The sequence below is a fragment of the Arvicola amphibius genome, chromosome 11 (assembly GCF_903992535.2).
Source record: "Arvicola amphibius chromosome 11, mArvAmp1.2, whole genome shotgun sequence".
In the NCBI taxonomy this organism is placed as follows: domain Eukaryota; kingdom Metazoa; phylum Chordata; class Mammalia; order Rodentia; family Cricetidae; genus Arvicola; species Arvicola amphibius.
In genome coordinates, this window is record NC_052057.2 from 38849740 (window position 1) to 38862894 (window position 13155).

The following is a 13155-nucleotide window of genomic DNA, read 5'->3' on the forward strand; positions in this document are numbered from 1 at the left end:
CTGAAGTTTTTTTCCTCCTCCTCCTCTCTTGTTTCCCTTATAGACAATGTAATTTATGGCGGAGAAAACATTAATAATTATAATACAGGCTTATTGTTGACTCCTACACAGACATACTTCTCTGTCCCACGAATCAATTCTCTGTCCAAGACTTTTCATTTCTTTTATTTTTTCTTTTTCCTTTGGGCGAGGTGTCTGCTTCCCTCCAGCTCCTCGCGCTCGCTCCCCGCCCCCTGCCGCCCTCCCCGTAGCTCCCTTTCTCCGCCTCCTCGGCGATTGCCATCTGACAAGATCTCCAAATCAAAGTGATAAATCGCTCCAAACTTTTTTTGGCGGCGTTGAGATGTTGGAGGGGCGTCTAGCGCGCATGTGCGAAGGTGTCCAAACTGACAATGCTAGAGATAGCGAGTGTGGATTGAGAGAAAGAGAGAGAGGGAGGGAGAGAGAGTGAAAGACCGAGTGTGGAAGTGTGTGTGCGTGCGTGACACACACATAGAGGAGAGAGAGAGAGAGAGAGAGAGAGAGAGGGAGAGAGAGAGAGAGAGAGGGAGAGAGGGAGAGAGAGAGACCAAAAGAAGGAAAAGATCCAAGAAAAAAAAACCAACCACCCAGCAGCGACTGCAGGACTGGGCACAGCATGAGATCCAAAGGCAGGGCAAGGAAACTGGCCACAAGTAGGTGCAATATCCCTTTTCTATTGGCTTTTCCCCCTCCTCTGCCATCTTGCATATCTGTCTCTAGCGCTCGGGGAGAGAGCGCGGGCTGCTTGGCGCGGGGCCCCGGGTAGAAGGCAAGCACAGCGCAGCCTGCAGCCCGAGCAACCTGCCGATTCTAGCCTCCGTGCCCTGGCTCTTGCTCTTGGTGCGGAGGAGCCACGGTAGCCCTAAGTCCTGTACCAGGACCAGCTGTGGCAACTCCCGGGTGGGGGTGGGGGCAGCAAAAAGCTGGGTGGGAGGGAAGAGAGCGCGCGAGAATGAGCGTGAAGGGGTGGGGGGGGAAGGAGAGTGTGTCCCCCTCCCCTCCCTTCCCCCAGGCGGGGGAGAGTCGCCTCTGGCCAACCAGCTAGTCCCCGGAGCGGGAGGGGGGGAGGGAGTGGGGGGGGGGGGGGGAGCAGGCAGGGGAAGGGCGCCTTTCTGAGTCTCGGTTTGTTTCTGGGGTTTGGAATGGGTGGCGGGCTCCTAGGGAGCCGCGGTGGCGGCGGTGGCTGGCTGCCTCTGTGGAGTTGGGAAAAGTTGCGAGGCAGCCGCTTGCAAGTTGCGCTGGGCGAGCGGGCTGCGCCGAGCCGCGGCTGCGGTAGTGGGCGCTGTGCGCTCGGTTCTACGGCGCGGCGGCGTGAGCTGCGCGGCCGGAGCCCCGGGAAAGAGGAGACAGAGGGGGGCCGTGGTCCTGGGGCTGGATGGGGGAGGGGGAGAGCACTGGCAGCACCGAGCATCGGGTTCCGCAGATCCACTCGTCAGGTGGGGAGAGAGGAGGCCGCGCCAGCGCTCCCAGGCCCTGGCGTGGAGGGCAAGCGGCCAGCCGCGAAGGCGGTGCAGACAAGGCCGGGAGGGCGCGCTCCGACCCGAGAACCCCGGGCTGGCAGGGCGCCGAGTGACCCCCAGGGGGCGGGCTGTCGGAACTTGGGGCCGCCGAGAGGGCGCAGCTCTGCCTGCGGCTCTCTTGCTGGGTGCAGCCGGGGTCCTAGGTCACTCATTCTCCACGGCGCCCTCTCCCTGACCGGAAAGGAGCAGCCTCGGGCACGCCAGACTAGGCAGTGGGGTTTGGGGCCAGGGGCGACGGGACTCCCATCCCCCCCCCCCCCCCCCTTCTGCAAAGCGTTTGGGTGACACTTCGGGACAGGGTAGGGTGGGAAGCGTTGCATAGCTTGGGCTAATAGGTGACCAGGCTGGGTTTGTTCAAAATCTGCTCTGCGTCGAAGGGGACACGGCGGGCAGTCTGCAGCATTCTCCCTCGTGGTCAGAACTGCTTCGGGAGGGGACCGGTCAGGCCGCCCTTGGCTCTCACACTTGGATTTACGGAATACCAAACTCTCTTAATTGTTTTGTTTCGGACCAGAGAGGCGAGAGATGGTACGTGGGTAGTCTGTTTTCCCCCAGCGAAGTCCCCCGCGGCACACGGGGCGCATCTTGGCACTGCGGCGTCGGCCACAGTCTCAGCCTCCTCAGTGCACTGCGTTGGAGACTCCAACGAGTTGCCGGGCGAGCTGCCGGCCTCCTAAGCGCCTTTCCTGAGCTTCAGCTTCTCCGAACTCGTGCGGCGCACTCACACACTCCCTAGTGCCATCTTTTCCCTCGGAACTCAGGTCGTAGGGATCAACCTAAATTCAGGGCCGGCCGCCTTATCAGGCAGCTTGCTTCTTCTCTGCTACCACCGCTCATTTCTCTTCGTTGCAACAGTGTAAAGTGCGCCAGCGGAACTGTTTTTTTTTTCCTGTTGGCTTTTCACTGAGCTCGATGTCTTTTTTATTTTCATCCGAGAGGTAATAAATGCACACATGCTTGATGGCTTTAAGACTTCAAAGGTTAGGTTGTGTGTGTGTGTGTGTGTGTGTGTGTGTGTGTGTTTGTTTGTTTGAGAGGAGGCGGGGAGATCGGTTCAACTGAGCAGTAAGTTGTGAAATAAAAGCCCAAGGCTTTGCACAGTGCCTGGTTGCCCAGCATCCTACGAAGCGAAAGCAGAACGCAAAATCCTTCGAATTTTCTTAAGCACCCCCTCCCCGCGCCCTAGCTGTTTTAATTAGTAAGCAAGCTGTACACCGCTCAGCCCACTCAGCGTTGAGAGGCTGAGCCTCGTTTCTGATCTGATGGGACTTGTCAGTCACCGCATGTGAGACACATTGATTTTGTCTCCTGTGGATAAGGATGCCCATGTGCTCCTCCAGAGCAGGACCCAGGCTCAGGAACTTCTGCTGAGCCTCAGGTTCCCACTAGCCGGGCTTTGCTACTAAAGCTGCCTTCCTGAAACACCGGCGCTGCCCGTGCAGTTTCCCAGCTACAGTCTGGGCAATAAAGGAAATCATAGCAAAACTAGAGATTTTTGTATTTTAAAGCGCTATTTCCTTTTGCCGAACAGCGCGTGGCAGAGGTGGCTGGTGACCCCTGCGGTGCAATCATCCAAGGGAAACTTAGCTGCTTTTACTTTTTCTTTTTCTCTCTTCTTTTCCTTCCTGAGTTTGGAAGAGGTGATGTAACCAGAATATATGAAACAAAACATGAAAAAAAACCAATTTACTGTAATCGCGGCAAATGAAAGCCTTAGGAGGGAAACAAAAATAGAAACAAATCTTTCTCCGATAGTTGATTATTCTTTTTGTCTTTCGTGTAAGACTTAGGTGGATGTCAATTTAGCTTGGTATTGGCTAAAGCTCAGGAGCCAATGGTGGGAGACCAGAGACCACATACCTTGAAAACAGTCCCTGATGTTACACGGACAGATTGAATGCACAATCTTGACTCTAACTTGTAGGACTTATTCGTACGCAATATTTTGAAACTGATAATTTCGTTGTAAACCATATGAGATGACATAAAAGTTTAATGTAAAAAATAAAGGAAACAAAAACAAGAAAATCGAAATATGTACTGTCTAAAACCTTTGACTTACATTTGAATCTTCAAGAAAAGAAAACCAAATAAGCCAAGGCCACTCTTGGCAGCCAGGAGACTTCTCAGTCGTTTTATTTGGTTATTTGGAGTGGTGCGGGGTTACTAGAGAAGCACCTGGGCCTGGCCAGGAATTCCAGTTGCTACTTTCCTCAGGGTTGCGAAGGAAGTGAGGTAGGGTCTGCTGTGCACTGTGCACGTCTGGAGCCTAAAATACGAAGGAAACGCACTCCGCATTCCCAAAGTACCAGCCTGTAGGGTTTCAGTCAAAGCAATGAACAAGTTTCATCCAGTAACCCCCATAGTTGCGGACGCAGAAGGGACCAAATTATCAGAACCCTGGCGGTGGCGGGAGGCACTTGTTCTGGCCTTGATCTTTGTTTGAAAACAGGGTCCTAAGTTGGAAAGGTGCATGCCAGTTCTGCTTCCCGTGCTTAAACTCGCCCTTGCAGCCCAGCGCAAAGAATTCTGAAGACAATCCACAGCCGGATTCAGCCTGGACTCCCGCGTGCTCACTCGCCTTAAGAAGTGGCACCGAGTCGCCCCTTTTGCTTTCTAGCATGCATTTATTTGTTTATTCCAGGCTGCTCTGAAGAAGGAAAAATTATTCTCCCGGTGGAGGCTGAGGCCCCTTCTAGGAAGACGTTTCATTCGCCATTATTTGATCATTACCCTGGCTTAGGGCTTCTTTATTACGTTTGGCACGTTGAGGCACCATTTCGCTTCTTTTCGCGCCCTCTCTTGGATTTGTGTTTAGGGGAAGGTTAACTTTGCCTTTCTTTCTCGCCTCCTCCCCACCACTGTGGGAGAGGACAGTTCATTAGCTGAGGAGCCTTATGTGCCTGGACTGCTAGTTTCAGGTTTTGGCGACTGTGTCCCTCTGTCCCTGTGCCCAAGTCTGAGTGAGCATCTAAGTTTTGAGGATAGCCCCATCTCAAGCTTTCTTAATCAAGGTCTCTCCCTGCACAGAGGCCTACCCTCCTGCACAGACACTCAGCCAGCATACAGGGCGAGTGTGGAATAGAAATTAACAAGTCCCCTTCTCTTCCTTTGAAGTTGAAGGTGGGTCTTGTAAGCAGTTTCTTTTTTAACATCTGAGCGTTTGAGAGTTTATTTTGTTTTGCTTTTGGAATTGGAGAGGGAGAGGGTTGTGTAACAGAGGCTACAGAATGGACCAGAGCAGGAAGGCCACAGCTGAGGACTCCTGGCTGAGTCTAACCCGGGCTGGAGGAACAAGGGGTAGTAGCTGGGTCCCCACCTTGGTGGCCTCTTTCCTGGCATCCCCCGGAGTGCCTCCCTGAAAGCAAGCCACAAGGTGGGGAGATTTGACTTGTTTGGTCACAGGTTCTTTTCTGGTTCTCAGGGTACCGGGAGCTAGACAGAGCTCAATTCTTTACAATCGATGACATCTCCTCCTCTTCATTTCCAAAGTGCTGGCTGCAGAGAAAACTGGCCCTTATGGGGTGTCCGGGTGGGGCAGGCAAAGTCCCAGGGGTGAAGGAGCCCTAGCTCCCTCGGAGCATACTGTTTCCAGTCCCTTCCAGCCCCTCTATCTCCCCAGACTTCTTGCTTTGAGCTTAAGGCTTTGATTAGACAGTGCACGGTCACTTCAACCCCAGGGTGCTTATGCTTAGTGTCTGGTACACCATTTGCCTTGAGCCTTATTTGCTGTGACAGTGTAGACATATGCAACCGTGCACACAACTCTCATAGTCCTGTCCCACTTCTGGAACTTTCTTGTGCACATCCTCATTTACTCATTCCCTCTGTAGGACATTCCTTAAGGCATCCTGGTGGAGGAGGGCATGGGCCAGGAGGAGACAGACACTGCAAGGACGCCAAGCACTATTTTCGGGAGTGATGCTTAACCCTTTCTGAGCTGGATGGAGGCTGCAGTCCAGGCATGTCTGTAGCAGCTGGTGGGTCTGTTTTTCCTTCTGCCAGGAATCAGTAGTTCCTTCAGCATTTCCCCACCCCACTAGGCAGGATCCTTTTTCTAAAATTAGATTCTTTCCCTCTCTCTACTCTCTGGCCTCCTGAGGAGTTTAATGGGATTTTCAAGGAACTTGTCCATGTAGAGAGGACAACACTGAGGGGAAGGACCAGAGAGAGGCAGAATGCTTCTTCCAGACTTGTAGGTTGCACACACTTGGTAACCCCGCCCTTAGCACACACAGAGGAAATATTTCTTGTTCGCTGCTTTTGCTTACTTGCCATGCAGAAAACTTCAGAGAAGTTTCTGCACAGGGGAGAAACGACTTAAAAAAGTCTAAGTGTGACAGAGTGATCTAGCTCAGCACTGAAGAGTTAACACACTTGCCCTCTCTTCCTTGGAAGCACCCTGGTTGGGGCAGGTTATAGGAGTGTGGCTTAGTTACTGCTGTGTGCAGAACTAAGGGCTTCTACCTTTTTAGTTCAAGTGGGAGGAGAGAAAGGCCTGGATTCCTAGTCCAATGGGTCCCACTGGAGACCAGGCCCTGGCTCCTGGCCAGTTCTGTACAATGTCAACATTGAATATTTGAATTCCCAGACTCTGTTTAACAAGTTTCTAAATAAATAAACTCATTGTGTGTCCGTGTTTAAAATTATTTCACCTCTTTCATAAAAGCTTATTGCATTGGTCTTGCAAGTCGATTTTCAAAAATAAAATAAAATAAACTAAACAAACAAACAGAGCTTAAGGCATTTTTAACAGCTAGGGCTCCACAATGTGTATGTATTGCAAAGCCATCCTCATACTTGGGTGTGAGTAGAGGGTCCTTAGAAGCTGAGGGTATTCTGTGTGACAGGACAGCAAATCAGAATAAAATAAAACAACATAAAATAGTATTAAATAAAAAAATTCAGAAGGAGAGAAACTTAGAATAAAACAAATATGTAAGATAGAACACACTAAGTTCAGAAAGCCAGTGAAATCATACCTAGAGGGAGTGTGTGATTATGTGAATCCAGTGAGTTATTTGATAATGTTGAGCACTGGGTTCTTAGGGTTTTCCTGATATCTATGGCTATATAGACCTTCTAACCCTACTTATGGAATTTGTCTCTGGGCATTTCCCTTGTCTCTGTGTAAGTTGGATGCAATAGATACCTGTATATTATTCCAGTGTTTCAGTTTGGTCAAAAGAACAATATGAACCTTATAGTTTCCCTCATTTTCTAGCGTTTTTGGGCAGCCACATAGTATTTTATGCAGATGGGAGCAGCATGCCATGTTGTTCTAAAAAGCACTCTTATTTATTTATTTATTTATTTATTTTTAACAAAAACAAGTTCCAGGTCTCTTGCAAGTGTGGACTCCATCTGGAGTTGTTAGGAAAGAAACTGGAATTTGCTTTATTTGTTTAAATTCCATTATTAAAAAGAATGGGATTTGAAAGGGCACATAGCAAAACCCATAACGTTGAGCTGGTAACGTGGAGAGCTCAAAGCCAAGGGAAAAAATACCACCAACGCATGCAAACCCTGAAATAGATTACAATGACCTCAGCCATTTTCATTTTCAGAAATAATAGCCATGATTAAAGTGGGGGGAGGGTTCGGCTCAGAACGGAGCTCTTCTGCATTATTGTAAAAGTTTTTCTTTTGTCGTTAAAGAACTGTTTCATTATAGAGGGGGAAAAGCAACTGAAGTTTTAATCAAATTCCTGACTCTCCAAATGTGTTCATTCTGGAATTGCTTTAAATTTGACTCTAGATATTCTTATTCAACAACAAACATGTTTTTGGTTTGCTGTATGTCCAGTACAATCACTGAGTACTAATTTTATTATAACTCTAAAGGATAAATTATCTAGAAAACAGATTTTATTAATTCTTTTATTAAGTAGCTGCTCAGGAGTCAATGAGTGTCACAGGGAGGACGGAGGAGGATTCTTAGCCTTGTTAAGGGTCTGCCTGAGGATCTAATTTTGTACCTCGGTGTTGTTCAAATGATGGCATTTATGAAAGCCCTTCTATGCAGCCCTTGGTAGGGTTTGGTGATATTTTAGACAACAAATATTAATGAAGTCCTGCTGTGTGGTAGGCCCCATGCTCGGCGATGCATGGTTTCAGCTCTCATGAACATTTAAATGTGCACAGCAGTGTTTGAATTGAGTGTGATCCCTGATTGAATAGCCAGGTCAGCTTCAAGCTATTGGATGCCTCTTGTGATGTGGGAGCAATAACACTACCCTCCCCGGGCATCTTTACTTGTGAAGTGGGAATAATCACACCACTCTCCCTGGGCTCTTTATTAGTGAAGTAGAAGTAATAATACCATCGTCCCTGGGTTCTGGTGAAGAAGTAATGTGTGCTCATCAGGTGAACGTTTGCCAAGTACCTAAGCCTCAATCAATCAATCAATCAATCAATCAATCAGTCAACCAATCAGTCCATCTCAATCTTTTCTTGTCTGATTTATTAATTAAAATTTCTGAAGAGGAAATACACTTTCCCTCTCCTAATCTGTGTTTTTATCCAGCCTCAGCTTTAGAAGTGTTTCTATGCCCATAGGAAATGTCTTGTTTGTCTTCCCAGTATGTTGGATTCCCCTACCCAGGGAAGGAGGCTGCATATAAAATTTGGACACATTATAATTGAAGTCAAACTAGGTAATAAATTTATTGTGAAACTGTGAGAAGTTTGTTTATTCTTGGTGTGTGTGTGCATGTGTGTGTGTGTGTACATGTACACACTTGCTTGTATTTTGATAAGTGAAAGTAACTTATCCTGGATTCTGATATTTAGTCATTTATCTAGAAAGAGAATCTTTGGCAGCGATGTTGTGTCTTTCTCTTTCTCCGTGCTGTTGATTGTTAATTGGATAAACAACAAGAGATCAAACTGAAACTTCCCTTCCTCCCCTGTAGCCACAGTGTACCAATCTTTATTTCTTATTTAACCCAATTCTTTGATTTGTGGGCTTGGGGCAGTAAACCATTAGGATACAGTGGTTCTCCATAGTGTGAGAAGAATTCATTTCTTTACTGATGGTAATCAGAAGAAAAGTTGGCCCTGCCTTTCTAGGAAGGTTTAGATGTCACATCCTGCCTTTAAAGACCTAAACCTAAGGGAGATGGAGGAACTTTATTTTTTAAAGGTATTGATTATATTATCTGATGGGAATGGCTTCCTTGGCAAAAGTTATATATGTGCAGAGGGTATTTAAAAACAAACACATTGGTCTTTGCAATCGTGTGTTGTATTGCTAACACAGATATAGGTGAATTAGAAGGTTAGATTAGACTCTGAGGATTCGAAGAAAGGAGCCATGATGCAATACTAATATAACGGGCACTAATGAAAGTTGGACTGAACAGCTAATTTATTCAATGTGACCATCAATGGACTTTTCAATGACTGCTTCACGTCGGATAACATGGCTGGGATATAGAGGTGTGTTTGAGAAGTAATAAGCCTTGCTTATAAGCATTTCCAATGAACTCTTAGATACATGACTCCCAATTTTCTACACAATGCTAAGATCTAAATTCTTTACACCTTGGAGCCTGGGTGACCATGAGTTTAGGCTCTCCGGTTCAGATCCTGGCTCAGCTGCTCGCTAGCAGGCCGCTCAATCACTGTGTGTTCCAGCTTCCTTCCTTATGAACAGGGGCAGTTATATCCCGCAAGCTTTGACCAGCCAATGAGTTTAGAACTCATTAAGTGGACTACAAACACAGTGCATGTTCATTACATTTCATTAACTTTTTAGGCTTCTTCCTCTCTTCGGCTGACATGCTCATTCCTCCCTCCCCCTTCTTTGCTGTGCTTTCGCCAGAGCCTGTAAACCAACCCATTCTGTCCTTTTACTGTTATCATCTGGCTCTCTAGGATTCTACCTGAGTTCTCCCTTCTTCGTGCTCCTCGAAAGCACACCTAGAGGCACGATTTCTCTAGGCCGTTTCAGTCCAACTGTGTAGAATGAACATAAGATGGGTTTGGAATTTTATGATCAATTTCTCATCTTCATTCTGCATAGCTTCTCTTCCTGGCTTAACTGCAAAGCTTTTGCAGAGTCCTTTTTCTGCTCTGTGTCTTCTTCTAGGCTTGTCAAGGCAGTCATCAAGACGATTAGAAATGGCGGTCAGCTTTGGGTCTTGAACTATGCAAACCCCTTCAGTTTCTTTGTCTGGGAAACCTGCACAGTCAGGTGATGCCAGCCCTAGGACTCTGGCATAGCTTGAAGCTTCAGTTTCATACCAAATCCGCCGTTGGCCTGTTTTGACAGTGATAAACCACCCGGAAAACACATTGGAAAGTGGGCATTATTCCTAATTTTCACCAGTAATAAATATCCCTCATTTTGCCACTTCAGGTCCACCCTCTGGCTCCTCACTTAAGTCTCTGTCTTGATCTTAAACTCTGCATCTGGAGCTAGAGAATATCAGGGAATCAAGGTAGAGACTGGGAAGATGTTGGTGGACTCACTGGAATTCCAGGATCTTAATCTCACAGAATTCATCAGAAGCCACATTTTTACATAAACCCTGACCCCAATTTATACGGTACTAATACCCAGCACAGCAAAAAGAATTTTGTGGTATATTTTAATGCTCATTTGTGATTAAATATTCTTTCAGACAGTTTAAGTTTGACAGATGATGTTGTACTTACTGAGTCTTGTTTTACTGAGATTAGATGAACCCCACCCTTTCCGCTCTGCCCCTCCCCCCCAAGAAGTGCAAGACTGACTTCTTCTCCATGTGTCCACACCCTCACTCCCAGGTTCATAACTATCCCATTTCTATGGAGAAAACATAATTATTCCTTAGACAGCTGTGCTCACACTTGAATCACTGAAGGGTTTCAATGTGGGTAAGCATTTTGCCTCAAAGCCAGATGTGACTTTTTCTGCTGTTATTAGGAATGCTTATAAATTGGATGGGAGCCCTTTGGTTTGTGTTTGTGTGTGTGTGTGTGTGTGTGTGTGTGTGTGTGTGTGTACCCACTCATGTACATGGAGGCCAGAGATCAATGTTAGGCTGTGTTTTCTGGTTGCATCTGTGCCTTATTTTGAGAGGGGAGGGGTCTCTTGCTGAACCTGAAGAGAATGCCTTTTTGCCTAGAATGGCTGAGCAGTGTACCCGTGGGACTTTCCAGTCTCTGTCACCTCGTACTGGAGTTACAGCCTTGTCTGGTTTTCCTTTGTGTGCTGGGGGGTCCTAGCTCACTCAGATCCTCAGGCACCATCAGCACTTTGCCCACAGAACTGTTTCCCAAGCCCAGACCCTCCTTCAAATGAGGGTAGAAACCATGAGCCATTGTTCTCATGCTTTGCTGTAGAGCACAGGTCTTCTTTGGTGGGAGGTGTATGACTATGTCACGCTGAAACGTTAATAAGAGGATAAAGAGATGGAATGGCTATCTCTCTTTCTGCTACAATTGTGCTTAACGACATTCCTTTGGGTCCCAGACAATTTGGTGAAAGGCATGGGACCTCTTTAGAGAAGGTACCCAAAAAATACATCAACATTTTCACACCACTTTGAGTGGTCATGAGCTTTCAAATTCCAGTCATGAATATTAAGGCGGTTTACCTCTTACTTCACCCTGGCATATTATACTGTGAGACCCTAAAGTTCTCAACAATCTTTTAAAATTACCTTGGAAATGTTATTTATACCAGACAGTTTACCCTCAGCATATAACTGCAACTGTGTCGCGTAGAGAGTGCAAGTCTTTAAATTGTTGCTGTGCACCACCTGCCGCTGTGCACCCCTCACCACTCATCCTCCAGTGGAAATTCCTGCGCTGTCTCTTGTACTTACACTAGCTCTTAGCGTGTACGCACACACGTTTATAACTTGCTTTTTCCTTTTTGAACTTGAACACATACTCTAGAGCCTTCTTTCATCCGTAACATGTGATCCTGATGCATTCCTCTCTACTCTTTGGACCACATAGGCTGTGTTCAACCAGTCCTCTAGAGAGACATTTAGGTATTTTTCAGGTTTTAGAAAAGAACAGACAGGGAAGTTCCCCTAACTAGGACTCCGAGGGAAACTGAAAGCTAAGTCTACAATTCGAGGAAGCTTGCTGTTCAGGGTGAAGCCTGCAGGCTTCTGAGAAGCCCGCACAGCAGGGTTGGAGGAGGTCACTGAGGGTTGCCTCACCCTGTCAGGGCAGATCTGATTTTCCAAGCATCTTTGCTTAAACTCCCCCTCTCCCCACCCCCACTGGAGGTTCAAGGGTCTAACTCCAGAGCCAAGGTACATCTTGGAAAGATTCTCTGTGATCTAGCTGAGGTTTCAAGCTTAAGGAATTTCTTTGGATCTCATCTTTCTGCCTCATTTGCCTTTTCTCCTGCTGGTAGAACAGGCTGGAGTTGAATCAATACCCACAGTCCAGCAGGTTGTCAGGGTTTAACAGTTTTTATAATTTTTGGTAATTTCCTTGTTGAGGTGGTTCATTATTATCACACTGTCCTATTCAATGAGCATACTTTACGCCAGTGGATGCAAGTTATTGGGTAAATGAGAAAGGTTGCCTGAAGCCAAGACTTACTTTGATATTCTTAAAAAAATTATCCATAATAATTCCTAGCCTATGAATTGGAAAGATCATTTAGATAGCAAATTTTTCAACTGGGTAACCAGACTGCAGGACAATTTTTTTTAGTAGGCTCTCTTATTTTATTGGAATAAAAAAATGCTTCCTGGTATAGTTACATTTGTTTCTCTTGAATTCTTTTTCTTTTTTAGGTAGTTGTGAAGTGAGGATCCCTTTCTGATTAGATTTTTATTTTATTTTATTTTGTGTGTGTATGTGTGCACATGTATGATAGTGTTCAAGTGGAGGTCAGAGGACAACCTGCAGGACTTGTCTCTCTCTCCTTTTGCCACTTGGGCCCCTGGGATCCAGCTTAGGTGGTCAGGTATGGTGACAAGTGCCTTTACCTGTGGAGCCATCTTGCTGACCTGTCCTGATTCTTAAAGAGACACTGAACAGAGTGAGCTTTCTTTTGAGGACTGATGGTTATTAGGAACATATGCTAATAATGTTGTAGCCTGAGAGAGATTGCTGTTTAAGTCCGCAGGACAATTTTTATAGTGGAAACTATCTCTTCCTTGTAACTATAGCTTGAAAAATTGACATTATAAATTTCTACACTAATGTCTATTGGCGGCAACACTCCATTTTGCTTTAAGTTATAAACCAGGATAGGGAGATTTCTGAAGGGTGGCGTTCTTTGGCAATGCGGTTGATTAAAAATGTCCTGAAAAAAAATTAGTTCAATTCGTTTGTTTACACAGAAGGTTGTGCATGCGTATACACACATGCGCATACACACACGCACAAACATACACAGGGGATGAATAGCTGGGTTTTGGTTCTACTGGTAACTACTTTGCTTATTAAAGTGCATTGGATTGTATGAGATTAAAACGATACTGATATTTTAGATTAGGTTTGCACGGATACCACCCAAGGAATTAAAATCCAGCCATATCAATCTTCTAATGAATTAATTTACTTAAACTGTGATTCCTAAAAGTACAGACTTTGTTATGAGTTTATTTTTTAATTGTGTCTTGTGTGTGTTGTGTGTGCATTAAGGTTGTTCCAT

General features: G+C 46.2%; 1 protein-coding gene across 1 annotated transcript in view; it reads left to right on the forward strand.

Annotated features, from left to right (window-relative positions):
• Window positions 1–599: 599 nt before the first annotated feature.
• Mecom (MDS1 and EVI1 complex locus) overlaps window positions 600–13155 on the forward strand; it is a 558857-nt gene continuing 546301 nt past the window's right edge. Inside the window, exon 1 of the mRNA XM_038348277.1 lies at window positions 600–674. Coding sequence (XP_038204205.1) covers window positions 638–674 — 37 coding nt within the window. The 5' untranslated portion in view covers window positions 600–637. The remainder of the gene's footprint in view (window positions 675–13155) is intronic.